At 40.9% G+C, this 22,552-nt stretch overlaps 2 protein-coding genes across 6 annotated transcripts in view; one reads left to right on the forward strand and one right to left on the reverse strand.

Annotated features, from left to right (window-relative positions):
• Positions 1-5,369, reverse strand: part of MAMDC2 (MAM domain containing 2) — a 401,951-nt gene extending 396,582 nt beyond the window's left edge. For all 3 annotated transcript variants that reach the window (XM_027041065.2, XM_053205285.1, XM_027041067.2), the window contains exons 1-2: positions 5,229-5,369; positions 595-711 (exon numbers count right to left, since the gene is read on the reverse strand). The gene's annotated coding sequence lies outside the window, so the exon portion shown is untranslated. The remainder of the gene's footprint in view (positions 1-594; positions 712-5,228) is intronic.
• Positions 5,360-22,552, forward strand: part of PTAR1 (protein prenyltransferase alpha subunit repeat containing 1) — a 49,762-nt gene continuing 32,569 nt past the window's right edge. The window contains exons 1-2 of one of the 3 annotated variants that reach the window (XM_053205289.1): positions 5,360-5,606; positions 14,603-14,772. In XM_053205289.1, coding sequence (XP_053061264.1) covers positions 5,521-5,606; positions 14,603-14,772 — 256 coding nt within the window. In that variant the 5' untranslated portion in view covers positions 5,360-5,520. Of the gene's footprint in view, positions 5,607-14,602; positions 14,773-14,809; positions 16,860-22,552 lie in introns of all 3 variants that reach the window. The other 2 variants (XM_053205287.1, XM_053205288.1) reach the window with 2 other exon arrangements.

A 22,552-nucleotide genomic window follows, 5' to 3' on the forward strand; every position in this document is an offset into this window, starting at 1 on the left:
ATGTTTGTAACCAAAATTCTGGGTTGTAAATTAAGAAGGAGATGAAAGAAGAGGAGGTACAGCCTTGTCTTACTTTTTTTTTTTAATTTTTTTTAATGTTTATTTATTTTTGAGAGAGAGAGCACAAGCGGGGAAGGGTCAGAGACAGAGAAAGAGACACAGAATCCAAATCAGGCTGCAGGCTCTGAGCTGTCAGCAAAGAGCCCGACATGGGGCTCGAACCCATGGACCGTGAGATCATGACCTGAGCCGAAGCCAGATGCTTCACCAATTAAGCCACCCAGGCGCCCCAGCCTTGTCTTACTTTTAGGCAATTACTGAAGAAGTCTCAGACTGAAACTCTGCTGTAGTCAAATGAACCTTTTACTAACTTTCTAAATGATTTTTTAACCTAACTCTAAGGTTTTAATATAATAATATTTATACCAAGGAACAAACAAAACAGCAAACAGAAAAAAAGCCCTAAGAATGTACTCACAATTGGGAACTTGTTTCACTTAACCATCCAATAGGAGGCATATTACTAAGAAAACTCCTACAACAATTTGACATCTTCAGTATACATGAAACATTCATTGCATTATGGAAACATACCTATCTCCCTAGCTATTTCCACATACAAGTCCTGGACCGCCTCTTTTTCTCTGTGTTTTCTCTCACACAGCTTCTTCTGTTCTTTTCTGAAGATTACATCATGGGTCTCCCGGGCCTCTGTGGCAGGAAGAAAGAAGAGGGCCGAGCAAAAGGATGATATTTTCAGACTATCAAATGTCAAGAAAAATAAAACATCACTTAGTCAGCAACAAAAACCTTATTATGCAACTAGTATCCTCACTTCTGTAACCTCAGGGATTCTAATATCAGCATTAACTGCCTATTTAAATCATCTTCATGATTAGCATCTTGATAACATTTACCAACTCTGTCAGGTTAAAAAACCTTCATGTTTTAAGTAGGAGGCTTATAATCAGTATAATTTTCTTTAATAATGTTAAACAGAGTTTCATATTGAAGGTTAGCATTTGCCTTATCTTTTTACTGTTGTGTTTTAATACTGATTTACTTATTGATTTTATTTTAATTTTAGAGAAAGAGAGCATGCATGCAAATTGGGGAGAAGGGGGGAGGGAGGGGGAGAGAGAGAGAGAGCGAGAGAGAGAATTTTAAGTATGTTCTGTGCTCAGCACAGAGCCCAATGAGGTGCTCCATCCCATGACCTTGGGATCATGACCTGAGCTGAAATCAAGAGTTGGACACTCAACCAACTGAGCCACCAAGGTGCCCCAATACTGATTTACTTGTAATGAGGCTTTCTTTAGTCACAGAAATAAGTAATCATTTACATAGTGCTTCCAAGTTTAAAGATGGTATCAAATGCATTCTCATCTTTATCTCAACAATTAATGAAGGGCTAACAATATCAAGTAAGTGTAAAAACATAGTACTTGAGAGGGGCGTCTAAGTGGCTCAGTCAGTTGAACATCCGACTGTTTATCTGGGCTCAGGTCATGATCTCAAGGTTCGTGAGTTCCAGCCCCACTGTGAGGTTCTGCACAGTCCAGAGCCTGCTTGGGATTCTCTCTTTTTCCCTCTCTCTGCCCCTCTCCTGTGCATGCATGTTCTCGCTCTGAAAATGCAAAAAAAAAAAAAATCATACTTCATTATCCATGAAATTTTCTTTGGGGAAAATAAACCCACACCCCAAAGCAAAGGGTATACCAAAACTCTCCTCAGTTTAATGCACATGCCATTTAAAATTCATTTATTGGGGCACCTGGGTGGCTTAGTCAGGTGAGTGACCAACTCTTGATTTTGGCTCAGGTCATGGTCCCAGGGTCATGAGATCAGGCGTTGTGTTGGGGTCTGCACTGAGCATGGAGCCTGCTTAAGGTTCTCTCTCTCTCTCTCTCTCTCTCTCTCTCTCTCTCTTCCCTTCTGTCTCTCCCTCCCTCTGCCCTTCCCCTGCTCATATGTGCACTCTCTAAAAAAGAAAAAAACCATTTACTAATTTCTTTTCTTTTTCCTGAAGCGGTATTTAATAAAAACTTCAAAAATGATTATCACTCCTGTTGACCTCTTTTAAGAATTCATTAAAAGACATTGATATTGAAGCTTTCTGACTAGCATAGCATCCTTATTTCCCTTCTATTTCTTTGCCAGTAAATTCTTGGATTTTAGGTTAATACGATACTGATACGGCTGTGGTTTGGCACACTGTAATTACATAGTTACTTACAATGGTAATATTATAAGGAATCATTTCAAATTGAACATTTACTTTTTCTTAATGGTGGAAAGAAGTTTGCTTTTGTAATAACGGCGCATGGCAAGAACATGTTTAGTACTATTTACACTCTATCTTGTGTAACGTTACCATGGGAAATGGAGTCCAACCCAAATAAATAAATAAACAACACATCATAGTGTTAGAAGTAGAATAATAGAGTGAAGATTGAAAGAGATTATAAGTTTCTTTACAGCACTTCACGAAAGAAATTACTAGGCTCATCATTAAAATCACCTTGTTTTCTTTCCTTCCAAGGCCCTTAATACGTACATTAGGTTTTTCATCGTAGAAAATCTGGAACATCCCAAAGAACATAAAGAATGTACATAGGTCTTAATTATCTCAAGTAATTCCATCATATAGCAATAACCACTGTTAACATTTCAGTTTATAAACTCCCAGTCTATTATATGTATGTATATGTGATTACATTGATATTACATACAATTTGTTTTACATATACATAATTAGCATCGTCTTGTATGCTGTTTTGGTATTTCTTTTTGTCATTATGTATCTACCTTTTCCCCATTACCAAATAGTCTTCTAAAATAATGAAAAGCATGATTCCAAGGGGGGGTGGACTGTCAAAATATATTCACAGATATGTGAACAACTAGAGGTCACTTAAAAATCAGTATCTCTAAGAAAATTAATATGCATATGAGATAGTTGACTTACAAATATTTTTATTAACATAAACTTCTAAAATTCTTCTTAAATTATAAATATTATACTTTGTTCTTTGAGTTACTTAGTAAAATTCTCCTATAAATATATCTCCCACTAAGAGTTTGGTATATACTCTTTTAGTTTTAATGTGCTTTTAAATGACAAATAGTATTTGATCTTATAGATTTACTATAATTTACTCAATTCCCAATGTTGGGCATTTAAGGTATTTACAATATTTCATTATTAGCAGTAAATATATTTTGCAGATCCCTGAATGTAAATCTTTGACAAAAGATTTCAACAAATCTTTTCAACAAATCATGCTAAATTTATCACATCCTCTCCTTATATACATACCATTATAAAGTCTCATGAATTTACATTCTTAACTTCTTTGAATCTATTTCTTTATATGCAAAATTAGAGGGCTAGATTACAGTTCTAATATGCTCCAATTCTAAAAAATTTGAGTTCTACACATAAATCCAAAATTGGGTGAAACAATTTGTGAATTCTTAGAAGAAACAGACATATAATTCATGCCTTTCAAATGAGTTCAAAGAAGGTGTGTGTGCACCTAGGTGTGTGTGGGGGGGAGGGCGTAAATAGAAAAACAGAAAAATTAATTATCTTTCTGAAATATCAATTTTACTTCGGGATATAAGGACAAAGTTTGTGGTTTTTTTCCTGTTAAATATATTAGAGTGAAAAATTTAAATCTCATTTTTTTTTTAAATGTTTTATTTTGGAGAGACCCAGAGATTGTGGGGGCGGGGGCGGGGGTCGGGGAAGGCAGAAAGAGATGGGACAGAGAGAACCCCAAGCAGCCTCTGCACCCTCAGGGCAGAGCCTGATGTGGGGTTTGAACTCATCAATCATGAGATCATGACCTGACCCGAAACCAAGAGTTGGAGGCTTAACCGACTGAGCCACCGAGGTGCCCCCAAATCCCACTGATTTTTAAGATAAAAATGGAAGTCTCTGAAAAAAAAAATGTTTGTATTTTTGGGAAGTCAGGATTTATTTTCCATCTTTTGTTAGGAAAGGATGCAAGGCTTTTAGTGAAGACGAAGAAGACTTGCCAGTTGTAACACGAACCATTTGAGGATTGGTATCACATTCTTAAAGAGTAACTAGGATATCTGAAGTAATCCTTGGCCTTGGAATCTAAACACACATTCACTCACGTCATTGCCTCATTTGGGAACCTGTCAAGAGGTTAAGGATTGTTTCCTTTTACTCAAATGTCCCACCTGGCTTTTATACAATTTTATGAACCTTCTAATTCATTTCTTTTAAAACCAGAAGGCCGGTGTCCAGACAGGAGGTCTAACTAACCTTTACAAACATACCCACAGGGAATAGCATCCGCTGGATATAGTTCGTTTATATTTCTCACTCACTAATTTGGCAACAAATGTATGGTTTCTACTTTCACAATCATCAATCCTACTTCAAATGTGCCACACTGTTTCACAGTAAACAGACTATGAGCTTGATTTTAAGAAGTTTGTTTTTTTTTTAAAGATACGGATCTCAAGCAAGGATTAAGTAAAAATAAGTGAACCAAAGGCACCCAGATTTTTCTACCACAGAAGGGTGAAGGGAAATCTGATCTGTGAAAATTATGGCATTTTAGAAAGCTAGGTTTTCTTAAAAAATTTTTTGTAGCAGGGTTTATGGCTATTAAGCGCAAACTTCGTCAGGATCTTGGTTTTCTAACTCCAAAACTGACACGCAACGTTCAAAGCACGCCAAATGATGTACAAAATGAAGTACACTCAAAGTAGAAAATCTAAAACATATTTCTGTATGTCCACACCCTATAGCCAGGTGGCAAATAACTTTCCTTTTTCCTCTTTTAATGGATTAATTAAATTTTTCTTAATTCAGTTTTTGAAAATGGCTGCTCGGAGGGCGAAATTGGCACGCGGGTACAAAACAAGGTCACCAACACGGTCCAACTGGGGCTCACTCCGCCACCAGCGTCTGCGGACCGCCTCGTCCCTTCAGTTGGGAAAATAAAGCGAAGAGGCTCTCAAACACTCGGGGACTAACAGCTCCAGAGGACCTGCGCTCTCAGTTAAACTTTCCTCCAGAAGCTCCCGGGGGCTGGTTCCCAGAGCAGCTGACAGTGGGTGGCCCGGGCGGCGTCGGGGGTGGGGTTCAGACCGACTCTGGCTCCGGAAGGTTGCCTTTAGCAAGACTCCTCCCTCCTCGGCCCTGAGTGGACTACAAATTAACATAAAACGTGTAAAACATTGACCTCAAGTAACTCTGCAGCATCTTCCGGGACACTTGGAAACTCGGGTACCAGCAAAAGTCGGGGACCAACCAGGCAGCCTCAGCCCCAGTGGGCGGCTGGCGCCACGCCCCGGCCTCCGGCGGCGTGACCCGGAAGTGCTCGGCGGCGGCGGCGGCTGCGGCGGCGGCCGCGACTGCGGCGGGGGCGGGAGCGCGGCCAAACCGGCGCACACGCGCGCGCTCCCCGCGGAACTCCCGCCGGCCGTCCGGCGCTCTCCCGGAGGCGCGCCCGAGCCGCCGCGGCCGCCACCAACATGGCCGAGACGAGCGAGGAGGTGGCGGTGCTGGTGCAGCGGGTAGTGAAGGACATCACCAACGCCTTCAGGAGGAATCCGCACATGTGAGTCCGGCGCCGGCGGCGCCGCCGCCGCCTCGGTCGCCCCCGGGGGTCTTCGGGGGCGGGCAGGGGCGGAGCCGAGCCGCGAGCTGATATCTAAGGGGCAGGTCCCGGGCTCGCGCGCCCCTCGCTGGAGAGGACCGAGCGAGGTCGGGGCCGGAGTGTTGGCGGCCGCCGCAGGGCCCGCTTGCCGCTACCGGAACGCGGTCGCGGGCGAGTCCCTAGAAGTGACCTCGGAAAATCAAAACGGAGCGACTTTTTTCGCCCTCCTTCCCACCCCTTCCCTGGGAGTTCTTGCAACTCGAAGGACTTCACCCGTGTGTCCACATCCTGCATCCGCGTAAGGTACACGGGCACGCACAATGTGGCTCTGTAGATGCTTTGTAAATACAACTCTTTGAGGTTCGTCCCGGACCGATGGTAAGGGGCGGGGGGGGGGGGGAAGTGTCACCGATCGTCTTCTTTTCAGTGGACCAGAAAACCCTCAGCTTCCTAGCCAAAGGTAGTTTGAGGCTGCTTTTGACTTTCGCCTCACTTGTCCCAAGGTTGTAGAAGGACTCGGATGAAACATCCTGCTTTGAAGGTGATCAGGGCATTTTCAGGAGTGTAGCTTCGGTAGGTTTCGGATGGGTCTGGTGTAAAGCGGATGAAAACTTGACACTTTGTAGCGTTAGCTGATTCATAGTTACAGGGAACATAGTCACTCTGTTCTTATCCTGACACTGCTGCCCTCTTTAAGTAGGACACCACAGGGCTGACACATGTATCGTTCCCTCCTTCCTTTTCATGGTACTTGGAGTACTCTGGGAAGATACTAGAAGACACTGTATTCTTTCTGACACTTCTGCTTTCATGTAACGAGCGAAAAAGGAAGCTAATAAAAGAAATGTCTACAGTATACAGAAGAGTCGGGAGAAGCAAGAGTGTTTAATTACCACCCTTCTCTCGTTGCCCCCTCCCCTACCAAAAGAAAGAGTCATGGAATCCAGTTTTATATTACTGTATTTTCACTTTTTCTAATTGTGGGGTTTTTCTTTTAATATTTTATTTTATTTCTTTTAAGTTTATTTATTTTGAGAGAGAGAGAGAGCACACATATGCATGAGTTGGGGAGGGGGCAGAGAGAGAGGGTGAGAGAGAGAGAATCCATAGCAGGCTCCACACTGTCAGCGCAGAGGCTAGTCCGGGACTTGAACCTATGAACCATGAGATCGTGACCTGAGCTGAAACCAAGAGTTGGGTGCTTAACCCGCTGAGCCACCCAGGCTCCCCTAATAATTTATTTTTTAAACTGGAACACATGAATACTTACTCTTTTTAAGCCTTTTAAGCCCGACACCCTTAAGCTTTTCTGCCTAAAGAAGGTAGCAGACCTACATCTAAATGATGCTTCTAGAAGTTAAGAAGCCCTCAGATGTCTTGCTCCCTTGTGGCACACAATTGGAGACCGTAACAGCGCCTCATTAAAAACAAAAGGCTGCTGGCCTCAGAACGCACCTGCTGCCTCTGACAGCGTCCACTTCCTTTCCCCTTGTGACTGCTGCCTTTTTTTGAGGGAGTGTTGGGAATGATCTCCTGGCAGTCACCATAGTGGGTCCTGGGTCTTCTGAAGAATGCTTTGATGCCTTGTGTATCAGTCTTTTCAGTCCCTTTTTGTGAATGAGAGCTTGGGTGTAAATAAGAGACAACCTCAAAAAAAAAAAAAAAAAAAGTTGGCTAAGTGAAGGGCCTCTTTTCTCATCAATGATGTTTTTCTTGAAGAAATTATAGCAGAGATTAGAAAGAAGTCTAACAAGTACAGTAGTTTCTCTTCTCTGCGGTAGATTTTAAAAGCACATCGGTGTTTTATATTTGAAGAAACTGAGATTGAGTGTTCACTGGTTTGGTGGGTTGAGACAGTGCAGTTTGGAGCACATCTCGTTCTTCTGGGTCCTATTTACTGAAACTCATTAAGGACTTTTATGCCCCCCAATCTTATTTTTAATGGTGAAATCTCATTAATACGCTTTCTATCAGTGCCAGATTTAATATTATCAATAAACACTTAGATCATTCAAGATTTAATAGTTTGAAATAAGTTGAGCATTTGAAATAATTTGAAATGTTGATACATAGTATAGGCCTGAAGAATTGAAATAACTCATTGCTTAATATTAATCCTCAGCTATTTTTTAGTATATGTTTCCTACACTAATGATATTTTCAGTAGTATTACTGCGCAGATTCTTTCAGAATGTTTGATTTGGATTTTTCAAAATTGCCTGTACTTCTTCCTGTAATCTATCCCTCTTACTTCCAAAATAAACAGGCTGTATTTCTGGTTAAAGGAGGGGGGGAGGGGGGGAGGCATTGTTTTATCTTGAAAGTTAGTACCTAACTATATTTTTCCGTATTACCAAGAAAAGTTTTTCTCTTTACTTTCTGTTTTCTTTTTTCTTCAAACACAAGATAGTTTGTAATTTTATTCGACAACATCCACTCCATTAAACATACTGACTTTGTTTCTGTAAGAATGCTTCCCAGGAGGAGTCGAACATGCATTGGTTAAGATGTAGGTTTTGTTACAGTTGGATGTGGATAGGTTACCCCCTGGTAACCTCAGTTTCCTCTTGATTTGGTGAGGTTGATGATAACACGGGAAAATCACCTCACGCTGTGTCTGGCCCTTATCTGCCACTTGGTAGATATTAGCTTTAACCTAAATTTCCGTATTCCTCAGAAAACTGTACTGGCCAACTGAATGATGAATGTGAGGTACTTCATAAACTGAAAAATACCATAGAAATGTTATTTGTATGGTTGACTCTTAGAGAATACCACTGGAAAACAGCTGAAGGCTTGACCCAGGGACTAACAATAGTTTAAAAAAATTTTTTTTTCAACGTTTATTTATTTTTGGGACAGAGAGAGAGCATGAACGGGGGAGGGGCAGAGAGAGAGGGAGACACAGAATCGGAAACAGGCTCCAGGCTCTGAGCCATCAGCCCAGAGCCCGATGCGGGGCTCGAACTCATGGACCGCGAGATCGTGACCTGGCTGAAGTCGGACGCTTAACCGACTGCGCCACCCAGGTGCCCCATAACAATAGTTTAATGTATAGACCTTTGCTAACGTGGAAGACAGATGTTTATGGTGTAATTAGGGTCATGTCAAAGGTTTCTTATCTACTGAGTTATTTTTTTTTATTAATCTTTAAAATATTGAACTCTTACTGTTTATGAGATGCTGTAGGTAGTATCCTCATGGTATAGATAGGAAGAAGTATAAAATATAGTTCTCATACTCAAGGCACAGAAATATCTATGATGGTGGAATTGCCCCGTTTCTGTGCTGTCCAGTGTGGTAGTCACTAGCCATGTGTAACTATAAAATGTTTCAAATGTGGCTAATGTGCATGAGGAACTGAATTTTAAATGGTATTTAATGTCATTTGACTTACTCATGGGTCGTATGTGCTCAGTGACCACTGTATTGCACAATGTAGCTCTAGATAGAGACGAACACCCACCTGCGTGAATAGTAAATTAGGATTTACGGCAGAGCAGTTAGTGGTAGAGGCTGGGCTAGCAGCACGGGGAGCAAGTGCTGTGTGAGTGTATTAGACATAGAAGGAAGGCTTCGTATGTCTAGGCCAAGGGCCTTAGGGGAGGTGGGCTTTGAGCTGAACTTTGAAGGCTGGTAGGATTTATAGTTTCAGAGAGGGAGCCACCTCCACATGGAACTGGAAATTAACCTGAAGCAGCAAGATGTGATAGAAAAGATACGGTAGAGTCAAATTATGGAAGTCCTTGACTTAATTTCTTGCATTCCATGTATGCATTCAGCAAAAGAGCACCTGTATTTCACAGATAGAATTCCAGCCCCTGGGTGTGCAGGTCTAGGAGTGGGGTGAAGGTTGGTGAACATATCACACATGGTCCTTAGCCCAGTGGAACAAACCACACAGATTATGGGAAGAGCCTGAAAGAAGAAGTATATTTGAAAGAATAATAACAGAGGGGACTAATTTGTATTTGAAGCTCAAGATAGTTCTTTTGAGGAAATAGCAATTAAATTGAGACATGAGGGATAGATAAGAGCTGGGTCAGGGAAAATACACTGCATCGGCAGTGGAGAGTCCCCAGTGGAAATTTTTGAGTAATGGAGTAGTAAGGAAAGGCAAATCTGTAAGTTGAGCTGAAGAGTAGGAAACCACAATCCTAATTGTCTTTTTACACTTGATTTTTTTATGTGTTTATTTAAATAATAGTATAGTTGTGAAAGTTTGAATTTGAATCTTGGCTTGTCAGTTAGTACCTGGGTAGACTTAGACAAGACTGTTTATAAAGAAGGGTTAAAATTTCCGCTTTTTGAGATTATTGTATGAAACAAATGAAATAGTTTATGTAAAACCAAACACAGAGCAGTACACATAATGAACACTCAACAAACAATAACAATTTATGTAGCTGTTTTAAAAATAAGTCCAGTAAGTGATATGTGAAATTAGTACTCTTTAGAATTGAGAAAGCCTGTGAAGTTTCTGAAACATCTTGATTTAATCACTGGTAGTTTTAATTGTCTATATGAAAGGGTTAGCTATTTCACTAACTCTCCTATTTCGTCATTTAGGAAGGATTTCCAGGGTAAAGAAATAACAAAATGACTATTAGATTAAGAAGATTTGTACCGTTTCCAGAATCCTTGGGCTTGTTTTCTGTGTGGTCGCTCCATGTTACAGGATCAGTTTAGAATTTGGGGACCCTTCTTCCCACCCAAAAGGGAAACTGGGTGATACTACTTTTGAAAATAATATGTGGGCCTACTCTAATTGAGGGTGTTTCTAAAAAGTGCAGACAAGAGAAGCTGTCCAAACATCAGGAACAAAGTCAGTGTCCGTGTTACATGAACCTTGAACTTCATCTGGAAGCCAGTGGATCCCCATTGTGAAGTGAAGCACTTAGAAAGCTGTACCATGCTGTGGATGATCTTTTCAAGTAAATATGTTGGTACATTCCATTTTGCTCTTTTTTTGGAGCAGCCTTCGAAGGTAACCTAAAAAGTGAGCTTCGTGGTATCTCTTTAGTATTAGAACTTTTTCACCATTCCAAACCTTCATGTCTTTAAAAATCCTATGACGTTGGTTACACAGGTGTTGAGTGTGCTTGTTAAACACCAGGAATCTAAATTGCCAGAAACCTGAAAAAGACTGGAATTTGGTGGTGGTGAAAGAGTCAGAGATTTCTCTTATAACATTATTTCACAAAGAAGTAACTGGAGTTGTATTTAATATTTATAGCACATTCATTGCAACCATTTATATTCATATATAAAAATTAATTATGTAGGAAAATGTTTAATGTGAACTGTTGTTTTTAAAGAGGATTATAGGAGAGTATGCCCACTATAATCCCACTTCTGTGAAACATTTAGAAAAAAAGGATGCATTCCCAAACAGTAGCGTAGAGGGATGACAAAAGACTTTTAGTTTATTTTTGCCCCCAGGTGTTCTAACTTTTCTTGAGTATGAAATTAGAATTTAAATAGCCAGAAATCTTCCCAGAAATCTGGAAGGAATTAATCTAAATTCTGCCTGCTTTCACTGATGTTTTTATCATTAGCATCATGGGTTCTGGGCTAACTATTAAGAGATCCAGATTTTTAACTTAGCATTAGCAATGTGACCTTGGGTGATCATCTTAACCTCAGTGGACCTCAGTTTCCTTGTCTGAAAAAAATGAGATACTGGGGGAATGAGGTCCCTTCCAATTTTAAAATGATTCTGGAATCCTATTCCAAATTGTCTGAAAAAAAAAAAGTGGACTATGACCTCAGGGACTCAGCATAGAAGAAGTCTGAAGTCAAACACACTGTTACTTGGAAGCTTACTGACCTACCTATCTTTCTAAAGTACATGTTATATTTTTAGAAAGCAGCCAAGCACTGTATTTTAGGGTCAAATAATGACAAAGGCTTAACTTTTTTGCTTCAGCTTCCCATCTGTTAATCGAGTAACTTTTCTCTTTGGCCTCAGGCTCTACTGAATTAAAAATAATACACTTCATCTTTGCCTGTCACTTTATAGCTTACCACATACTTTACCTTGTGTTTGCTTTTCCTAGCAGGCGTTGTTAATCCTGTATTGCAGATAAGGGTACTGATGACCAGTGACTTGCCACATTCACATTGGACTGTTAGAGGTAGACCAGAGGGTAGCGAGAACCCTGGACCTTGGAAGATTGAGTGCTTTTGCTACCTCTCTTTTAATGTTCGCTCCCCCGCTGTAGCCATTTTCATTCTCCTTACATGAGAATAACTGTCAGGTTTCTCAGTCAGAATTTGAAAGCTGAATGAGACCTAGCAGTCCATTTCCCTTAGAGATGTAATGCAATTCCACCATTTTACAAATGAGGAAAAGTGAGGTCTGTAGAGGCCAAATGAAAACTAGGACTTAGGCCCCCTGCATTGGAAGGAAATCAGGGACACCTGAGTGGCTCAGTCGGTTGCGTGTCTGACTTTGGCTCGGGTCATGATCTCGGGGTTTGTGAGTTCGAGCCCCGCATCTTCGGGCTCTGTGCTGACAGCTCAGAGCCTGGAGCCTGCTTCGGATTCTGGGTCTCTCCACCTCTCGGCCCTTCCCCTGCTCATGTTCTGCCTCTCTCTGTCTCTCAAAAATAAATCAATGTCAAAAAAAAATTTTTAAAAAAGAAGGAGATCAGATATAATGTTCTTTTGGAGAGTCAAGAAGTGATATTCTTTGAAAACGATTGATTTGAATGTTATTCCTCAAGTTCACAATAACCAGCCTTTCGGCGGCAGTTACTGTGCGTCTGCAGTATCAGGGCATTCTTGTTTTTAAAAATTATTTCCTGGGAGAATGGTACCCAACTAAAGAAGTGTGTTTTTTTTATTTGTGCACATGGCTCTGTCCTTTCATTTAGGTACCGGATATTTAATTGGGCATTTTACTTTTGGTATAAATAATGAGCAAGGCAGGTTTTTACATGGCGAATTTAACCCCCCCCCCCCAAATGTACCCAGAATATAGGGTTCTTTTATTCCTGTTACTTGGCATTTGTACTGTTGACTTCTGCAGTTCTTTGAAGTGTTGTAAGTGGTTATTAGATCTCAGAGATCAGACTTCCTTAAAATAATGAGGGTGAGTTTATTTTGTTTTACTGTAATTCTAGTTTAATTTTTAAATGTTCTACTTTATATAGTAAAACCTGAAAACCAGAAAATGCCGGAGATTCAGCCACGTGTTAGGGATAGCTCTGGATGTGGCTAGTTATCCTAATAGCGGATTAGGTAGATTTTACGTTAACCAAACACAAATGCAAAAACGTTTTTGAATACTGGATGAGGAGGTCAGGTGTGCTCTCAGCATTGCTTTAGTTCTTCTCACAGCACTTTCTTTATACCACTGGAATGGCACAGTGGTAACATTTTATTATAGATATTGATACCACTTCCATCAAAACTGTCAGCCCTATGAAGTCTGGGTCCACCTTGTTTTATTCATTTTTGCATTTTCAGAACCTAACACAGTACCCAGTATCAGCAAATGTTTAAATAGTTCCGACGTCGTATATCAGCACACTTCTGAATCAACTGGGCCAGTGGTCAGGACAAAAAAAGCCTTAGGTCTCAAAATCTACCTTAAGTTAAATCACCTTGAAAGAATGGTTAGTAACTTAACCCGTAGAGTACCCTTGTTTCTTGAGGTATCCCTCTGTCCTTAAGGAAGCGATCAGTAGAAAGTAGTGTACCTCTGTGCTCTGCTCTCCGGTTTAGAGTTTCCAGGAAGGATTTTATTTTAGTTCCATAGCCTCCCGCCAGTTTAACAAAAAAAGAGGGCTTTTCTTATAACCTGTAATTGAACATGTTTCCCCCTCTTGCATCTATCATACTACTCTGTTCTTGGTCGGGGAATCCCAGGGACATAATAGATAATGTCATACATAAGCTCTGAAAACCAGTTTTCTATTTTTTTTAATGTAGCCAGTTATCGTAACTTGTTTATAGTTGAAAGGCATGTGCAGGTTTTGCAAAACCATTTTTATGCTTGCTGGTTCATTTCCTATGTAAGTCAGCGGCTGTACATTCTGTTTATTAAATCTCCACCTCAAATGTAAATTTTCAACTAAGTTGAAGTGGTTTGAAAGAAGATGTCACCTTAAATGCAAATGATCAGATTCTAAAATGTATTTTCTGTTTCAGCAACATTTATCAGTGTGTGTTAATTTTTTTTATTAATAACGTATAAAAGATCATAAGAAGAGGCCCACAGTCTCATTGACAAGATAACTAGTTTTTTGATAATTTGTTTCTGCTCATACATTATTAGGCAACCCACAAGTACATTTGTTGACATTTTTAAAAAATAGAAATGATACATTCAAATGATTAGGAAATTTAAACCGTATAAAAATAAAATTCTTTGTCCCCAAATTTCTTGGGATTCTTCTTCTAAAAATATATATATAAAAGGCTTTGTGCCACACACTGTTGGGCATTTTGCTCTTCTTCTGGTTTCACAGATCTTGGCATCCTTTCCAAACCAGTGTATGCCAGTCTGCCTCATTTTTGTACATCTCTACCACATGGATAATCCACATTCTTCTGTCTTATGTTGACACAATTTAGATTGTTTGCAATTGTGTTGCAATGTTGCAATAAACATCCCATTGATATACTTTGGCCTAGGATAACTTCTGAGCAGTGGAATCACTGGGGGTCAAGAGTATGTGCAGTTTAAAATTTTGAAAGACGTTTTCATATTTCCATCCAAAGATTAGACCAGTTTTCATTTCTGTCGATGGGGAGTCAGCATACTAATTTTCCTGTACTATAGTCTGTATTAAAAACTTTTTTTTTTTTTTAGTGCCTACTAATCCAGCAAGTGAGCTAAATACTATTTTTAAGAGAGGGAAATATGTTGCTTTTCTTTTTAATACTCTGGAGGATTTGGAAAGCTAGCAGTCTTATCTTTAATTCTTCTTTATGTTTTACATATTCAGAGATGAGATTGGTCTGATCCCATGTCCTGAAGCAAGGTATAACCGGAGTCCCATAGTCCTGGTAGAAAACAAACTTGGTGTGGAAAGCTGGTGTGTCAAGTTCCTCCTACCGTATGTCCACAACAAGCTCCTTTTGTACAGAACAAGAAAGCAATGGCTAAACAAAGATGGTAAGTATGAACTCTGTCCTCTTCTTTTGTTTTTTAGAAACAGCATGGAATACCAGGCGAAGAACCCTTTTTGGGTGTTGGCATTCCTAGATTTTGGTTCTGGCTCTTTCCTTCACTGCCTGGGCAGCAGCTTAACCTCTCTGTCAAATGAGGAGTTTGGACCCATCAGTAGTTTTCAAATGTTGCATCGAAAGTGCTACAGGACTCTGGGCCACCTACTGCAACCTGGGCAGTAAATCAGAGGAGTTCTGATTTCACCTGTTTATACATCAGGGCTGTTTGTAAAATTTTATTTGAAGAAAACATCCTGTGGTAAAGAAGTTTGAAAAGTACTAAGGAAGACTCTAGTACAAGCTCAGGTTCTCGGGTGGTAATCCTTTAGTAACTCTGTGAGCACTAGAACTCATTTTGGTGGCAGACCAAATGAGATAACGGAGGTGTGTTGGTGGTAGTTATACTGTGAACCAGCTCAGTAATTTATGGAGGTGCTCTTGTGCTTTGAATCCCATTTGAGCTTCGGCCCTCTGTATCCTGTTCTTGTGCTGATAGAAGCAAAAGAAAACGGTCCCAGAATTCACTTCTTTTGCTCCTCTGAGACAGTTCTTTGCTGCATGGGACACACTCTGTTCATCCTGCCTGGTCTCTTTTCCTAGCTTTCCCCCATATGTGACAGTAAGCCTCCATGTGCACAAATCCCCTTTACTTTTTAGGTTTAAAAAAAAAAAAAAGAGTCATCCAAGACCGTGTTCTCGACTGTTTTTATGAAGCTGCCCCTTTCTGTATAGAGTGGGACCTTCCCCTTTCCAATACAGCGGTACCTTCAGAAGTGCTCCATACGCCTGGAGGCTAATTTTGAATAAGAACTTTGTTTCTTGGAGAATTTTAATTACCAGCTTGGTAGCCATTACCATGAGCCTACTCACACCAGAGGCTGTTCTAAGTACTGTGGGGATAAAGAGGTGAGTAATACATGTTCCCTTTACGCAAGAAGCTTACAGTCGGGTGAAAAAACAGCCTCCTTGTGGAATGTTGCCAAAGGTATGACATACTGATTTCCTTGTATTCCTCTCAGCCTCATCCTTAAAGGACTGTCCCAATACCCCTTTTCCCTGTGTAGACCAATAGAAAAGGAATCTGATTTGAAGATTTAATGTGAAATAGTTTGAGTTTTCTTGTGTTGACTCAATTAGTCCTCTGATACATTTTTCTTACTGTTAAGGCTCTGCCCAAGTTTATGGCATAGTTGAGGTTTGTGGCATAAGTGTAATGGTCTGAGTTTAGGCATAAATTGAAAGGTAAGGGTATTTATCAGTTGTTGGGCCCTATTTCATTCTGCCTTCCATCGCCCTAAGTAGATGGATAGCATGGTTATGAAACCTGTGGTAGCTTTCAGTAACATTAAGGTACAGAATAACACCATGTGAATCCATCCGGTTATTTTTTGCCAAACACAGCTGTATTGTGTATGTTCTGACAAACAAAAATGTATAATCGAGCCAATACATAGCTAGCTTGGGGAGAGGGGAGACAGAATGATGCTCGTGTGGTGGAGAAGAAGCAGTCTGAATTTTGAAATGCCAAAGGCTTCTGTTAATGTTGTTTCAGATCATTAGTTTTTGCCGATTCATGTGTGCTGGCCCAGCCTGCTGTCTCCCTGGAGCCTTCCAGGTCCTTCTCTCCGTCTCCCTGTGTCTTGTCCCTCAGACACTGTTGTACTGCGGGCTTTGCCACATCTCCTCATGAAGTGAGGAAAGGTCCAAGAGGACCCAGGCAGAATCAAATGGTTAAGCTCATCACATGAATAGCTAGCGTCTAACCTTCGAATTCTGGTGCAACTGTGCATGAGAACAGAACCAACATGACATTATCCTCACCCAGATCCTCATGGAAACAGTTTTGAATTTCACTTTTTTGGTGGGTGGTGACAGCGTAGTGTAGTGTGGTATCACACAGTACTCAGGTTGTATATTGTGTTAAGAATAAAAATATGGAAGTGAATTTCTGATAGGACAGGAAAAGATACCTGGTAATGCTGACTACCAGAGAATTCTACCAAACTTGTCAACTGAAGCAGTTACTACACAGAGGTGAGTCTTGCTAAAAAAAAAAAAAAAAGTAAAAAATGCTAGGAAAAATCAGTTATTTCGTGAAAATGCTGTACCTTTAAAACTGTTTTTGTAGAAAACATACATAAAAAGCACCAAGCTGAAAGCTGAAAGCTGAAAGAATTTCAGAAATGTCAGTATCTGTGTGAGTGATCAAGCCCAGATCCTAGGCATCACTGGGGAATGTATTCTGCAACTGGAGGTGACCTTTATTTTTGGGATAAATTTTTTCTTTTTAACCAAACTGAATTCATGCTCTCATTCTTGTGCTGAATTCCTTAAATGTTTGCAAAGCACCTGTACTGGTTAGAGTTCTCTGAAGAAACCACCAGAATATGTTATATATAGAGAGAGATTACTTATGACAAATTAGCTGATAGGATTATGGACGCTGAGAAGTCCCGCAGTCTGCTTTCTTCAAGCCGGACACCCAGGAAAGCCAGTGGTAAAATTTAGTGTGGGTCAGAAGGCCTCAGATCCAGGGGAGCCAGTGGTTTTAAATGCCAGTCCAAAGGCCAGAGGAGATTCGGTGATGTTCCAGCTCAAGCAGACAGGAAGCGAAAAGACAGGACACTAAATACCTCTGAACAGATTGTATGATGCTCACCCACATTGGAAAGGGCAGTCTACTTGATGGAGCCTACCAATTTAAATGCTAAACACCCTCACAGACACTCAGAAATAATGTTTAAGAGCATTTAACATGGGCACCCTGTAGCCAGTCGGGTTTAACATTAACACCAGAATGAGCCATCACAGCCTCCCTGTTAATTAGTGCCGGTTTTTAAAAGTCTGCTGCAGTAGTAGCCATATTTGGTCTGGGAGAGGAACAATACTGTAATTCTGATTTTTGAGAAATCTGTGACAGAAACAAAAAGGAAGAGAGAAGTCCCGGCGCTGTGACCGAGTAGAGCTCAGTCCCGCAGTGTGTGTCCAAGGTTGCCCATCCGTCATTTTCCTGTGCTGCTCCTTCTTTCTCACGGCCTCTACCCAGAGCCGCACTCTCTCTTCAACAGCCATCTTCCGTTCTTCGTGTCTGTCTTCTCGTCTGGACAGATGTAATTATCTCATAGCTGGTCTACCCTGTGTTCAGTCCCTTCTTCTATTATCCATGTTCATGACACCACTAGCCAGTTGTTTCAAACGATACTTCCCAGCAGCACTTCTTAGAGACACAGTTTGAGGGATGCTTGTCTGAAGTACAGATCTGTGCATCTTCTTTCATGACACCTATGGGTGTCAAGGTGGAGTTCAAACTCCGTGGTGTGGTGTTCAAGGGCATTCACAATCTGTCCCCAGCCTCCATCCCCAGCCTTTTTCCTCTGCTTTACATCCAGCATCGGAGGGTGTAGGTTTGCAGCCCCCAGGCTGAGGCCAGCCCGCAGATAGATTTTGTTTCCGCCTATAGGATGTTTTTTTCAACTATTTTTCATCTGTTGGATAAACGTTTAAATTCAAGATGAACTTTTAAAGTTAAGATGGAAATCTGGATTTGTTTTCACTTGAAAAAGCAGGTACATAAGTTTCTGCACAGCAACAATTGGCCGGGGCTCATAGCCTCTGCTTTCTCGTGACTGACTCAGCCTGTTCCACTTTGCTGCAGCCTCCTCCTGTCCATCAGACACGGAGGCAGAGTGTTGACTGCTCCTTATCATCAGGTTTGCTTTGCTCTTTTTTTTGACATTCACTCAAACCCTAGAAGCATTAGAATTTGCAGCCATTTGCCATACCTTCCAGCCACAACAGACACTGTTCCATTCTCGGACTTTGCTGTGCACCACTGCCTTATTTCCACGCCTTTGCTGAGGCCAGCTTCATGTCTTATGTTGTCACTGTTGTTGTGGTGCGAACACACACCCACACACAGCACACACTTGTGAAGGCTGTTTGACTGCTCCAGGACGTGGTAATTATTTCTCTGCACTCCCCTGGGGGTCTTTATTCAGACTGTTTGCATAGTAGCACTTACCACACTTCATTGTCGTTGATAATTTAAAAACATTTTCCCCAGGTAGATTGTGAGTTTGTAAGAAAGAGGGATTATGGCTTGTCTGTCTTTATATACTCAGCACCATTGTGTGTTCAGCAGACATTTGTCAAATAAGTAACAAGAGTTTGGTAAGCGAGAGGTTTTAGCTCAGTCTGGCTATCGATTCACTGATTGTATTCTGTAATAACAGGGCCTTTCTGGTGTTTACCACATAGCTTTATCTCAAGTGTCTCTTCTTGTGGTAACCTGAAGGTATTTTGGAGGAAGAGATTAGCCCACCTAGTTGGCCTTGGATTTATTTCTAGATGCATGAAAACATATCTCTGTCAGAGACCGTCGTCCATTGCAGCGACCATTACCAGGTGACTCCTGGCTTGGGGCCATTTCTGGAATGCCATTGTGACAGAAAGAATATTGATTTTTCTCTGACTTTTCTGTAGCATCCCTTTGTCCTCTCCTTGTCACAGTTGAAATTTAGCTATTTTTCTGTGTATAGTATGTCCCGATTCATTTTCTCCTTGTGATGTGATGTTGAGTTAGACATGTATCAGAGTGTGTGTAACAAAGGAACATTCATTTGTTCCTTTGTTACACACACTCTGATACATGTTCTGGTATTTGGAGAGAGATCTTGGGTGATTTCAAGAGACCATGGGGATATCAGTAGTTCACATCTGCTGGGTAACAAAGAATATGGTATATGGGGCACCTGGGTGGCCCAGTTGGTTGGATGTCTGACTATTGATTTTGGCTCAGGTCATGATCCCAGGTTCGTGGGATCGAGCTCCACATTGGGCTCCATGCTGAGCATGGAGCCTGCTTGAGATTCTCTCCCCTTTTGCCCATCTCCTCCTCCTCCTCTTTCCTCCTTCTCTCTCTCTTTAAAATTAAAAAAAAAAAAAAAAAAAGAATACGGTATATAGTTGATGAAATGTAGAAGTAAAATAGTTCCTGTTAACTATTGATTATATATGTTTATCTTTAGATCTTGGTTCAGTCCTGACTTGAAGAGGACAAAGTATTGTAGACAGTGTGCTCGATTAAGAAAGAGCATCTGCTTTGCAGGAAAACATCTGTATTTAGACTCCATTTGTCAGCATGCTGAAGTCACTTGGCAGTGACTTTAGGCAGATTATTTAACCTCTTCCTATTTCCTCACCAAAAAAAGGGAATTGTAAAAGGTGTCAGAGGGTGTTGAGAGGATTGCCTGAGCCAGTGTGTATAAAGCAGCCAGCACAGTGCCTGGCTTGTAGTAGGCTCTCAAGAAACATGAGTTTCCTTTCTCTGGTTTATCCAGAACCAGAGGGGAAGAAGAATGGAAATATACATGTAATTCAGGAATGATTCTTTAATTATGTCCAATATTTCTAAGCTGGTTACTTCTCCTTCTTTGACCCTTTCCCATTTCTGACATTTTACTTCACTCTTAACCTCTTGGATCTAACTGGAATACTTCCTGACGGAGGTCCTATCTGAACTTGAGTCTTGAGTCTGGAGGAGTTGGCAGTGTGTCACAGAGGAGGGGAAAAGGGCTTGTGGCTCTTGCGGGTCACCAGGCACCACTGATGGTTGAGGCTGTTGATCTGAGATTCTTACAAGTTGAGAAATCACCTTCTGTTGAGCAGTCACTGCTGAGACAGCTTGGGAGATTGTTTTCCTCCCTCTGGTGGCATCCAGTCCCACTATAGCTTGTGGAACTGGGCTAGGAGATACGGGCTTTGAAACTGGAATTATCATTGAGTGCTTACTGTGTGTCAGGTACTGTCCTAACGCTTCGTGAATGTGAATCGTTTAACACCCCATGAGGTAGTACTGTTAAGAGCTCCATTTTACATACGAGGAGGACACAGAGGCTCAGACAGATTAAGTGACCCAGTAAGTGGTAGGGCTGGGCTGTGAGTCCAGTAGCTGCTGTTGCCTTGCTAGGGCGAGCCCCTTTCCTAGAGGAAGCCTGACTCTGATTAGCTCTCCTTTCCACACAGCCACAAAATGAAAAGTGGCAACTTACATATGTTCTATGTTTACTGGCTTCTGCCTTGTGCTGCTGTATAGAAGTATCTCTGTAATGGAGGATGAACTTGTCTTCAATTATGAGTGTGGAAGGAGAGCTGTGTTAAAGTGTAGTTGACTCTTCAGCAGTGCAGGGATTAGGGGCAGTGGAGTCACCCCGCCTAGTGCATTCAGAAATCTGCATATAACTTTTGACTCCCCAAAGACTTAACTAGTAATAGTCTACTGTTGACCGGAAGCCTTAGTGATAACATCAACAGTCAACATGTATTTTGTGTATTATGTGTTTAATATACCATATTCTTACAATAAAGTAAGCTGGAGAAAAGAAAATGTTAACAAAATCATAAGGAAGAGAACATACACATTTACCGTGCTATACTGTATTTATCAAAAAATATTGGCATATAAATAGACCTGTGTGGTACAAACCTGTGTGTTCAAGGGTCAGCTGTACAAATAAATGGTGACTACTGTTGGTCACACACATTTTAATGCCAAAAGGGAAAGCCAAAAGACTAAGTACCAGTTTACCTAGGTAGTATAATGGATTTTGAAAAATTGTAGACTTGAAATTCTGGAAGGTTGTCCCATCATGCACAATCCCTTAACAGTGGGATTTTTTTTAATTCCTTATTTTATAAATTTAGAAATTTAGGTAGTTTCACTGTAAGAACTCATTTCTGATTTCTTTGATTAGTTGATGTTGAAAGTATTCATTTCTTGGGTGGTAAGTAGTAATGATGTTGCATTGAACAAGTATTTGGTTTGGTTGAACACTCACTGTGTATCAAGTAACTACGGAGAAATGGAATGAATCTCTTTGGCTCACAACAGAGATGGATGTTCTCATCATCCTTATTTCACAGATAAGGAGACGGAAGGTCGAAGATACTAAGTTATATTGGCAATTAAGTGGAGAAGCTGGGATTCAAACCCAGGCGGTATGGCTGTAAGGCCTTACCACTCCTCTGTGCTGGGGGTAGACATGGAACTTCTTTTGATGGGGCCATATTTTTCTCATCTTTGTTGAGTGAAGCAGTAATCTGAAGGTGTTATTAGACAGGACCTTCCTCCAAGAAAATTTACGGTCTCATCAAGAAGAGATTATTTATACAATATTGGTAACAAAGGAAGATAGCACACAGAACATAGAAATAAAAGATTATTGGGATTCTCTTTCTCCCCTTCTCTGTGCCCCTTCTCCACTCTCAAAAATAAACTTTTATTTTTTCCAAAAAAAGGAAGATTGTGTCTATGTAAATAGGTCAGGAGAGACTTTATGAGTAAAATTTTGTTTTGTTTTGTTTTGATATTTAGATATAGGAGGACATTTCTGGCAGAGAAAAGCAAGCTGGTAAATCTGAATTGTCCAGAGAGGGTAGGCAGATAGGAGGTGTGTTTAGAGAATGGAGGGGTTTACTTCAGGTGGAGTGTAACACAGGAAGGGCAAGCAGTAGAAGGGCAGGCTGACCAGGAGATTGCGGGTTCTTGTTTCTGACCAGGTTCCAGCTTTCTGGTACATTTCCCCAGCAGTCTCCTGGCGAGCACCCTGTGTGAACAACCACGCCTCTTTATCCTCGCTCATACTGGTTTTCCGGTCTGCGGTGCTCTTTACCACTTTATTCACTTATAGCCTTCCCTGGGTACTCCAGTAAGAATTATTTTCAACTGC

The sequence above is a fragment of the Acinonyx jubatus genome, chromosome D4 (genome assembly GCF_027475565.1).
Source record: "Acinonyx jubatus isolate Ajub_Pintada_27869175 chromosome D4, VMU_Ajub_asm_v1.0, whole genome shotgun sequence".
In the NCBI taxonomy this organism is placed as follows: domain Eukaryota; kingdom Metazoa; phylum Chordata; class Mammalia; order Carnivora; family Felidae; genus Acinonyx; species Acinonyx jubatus.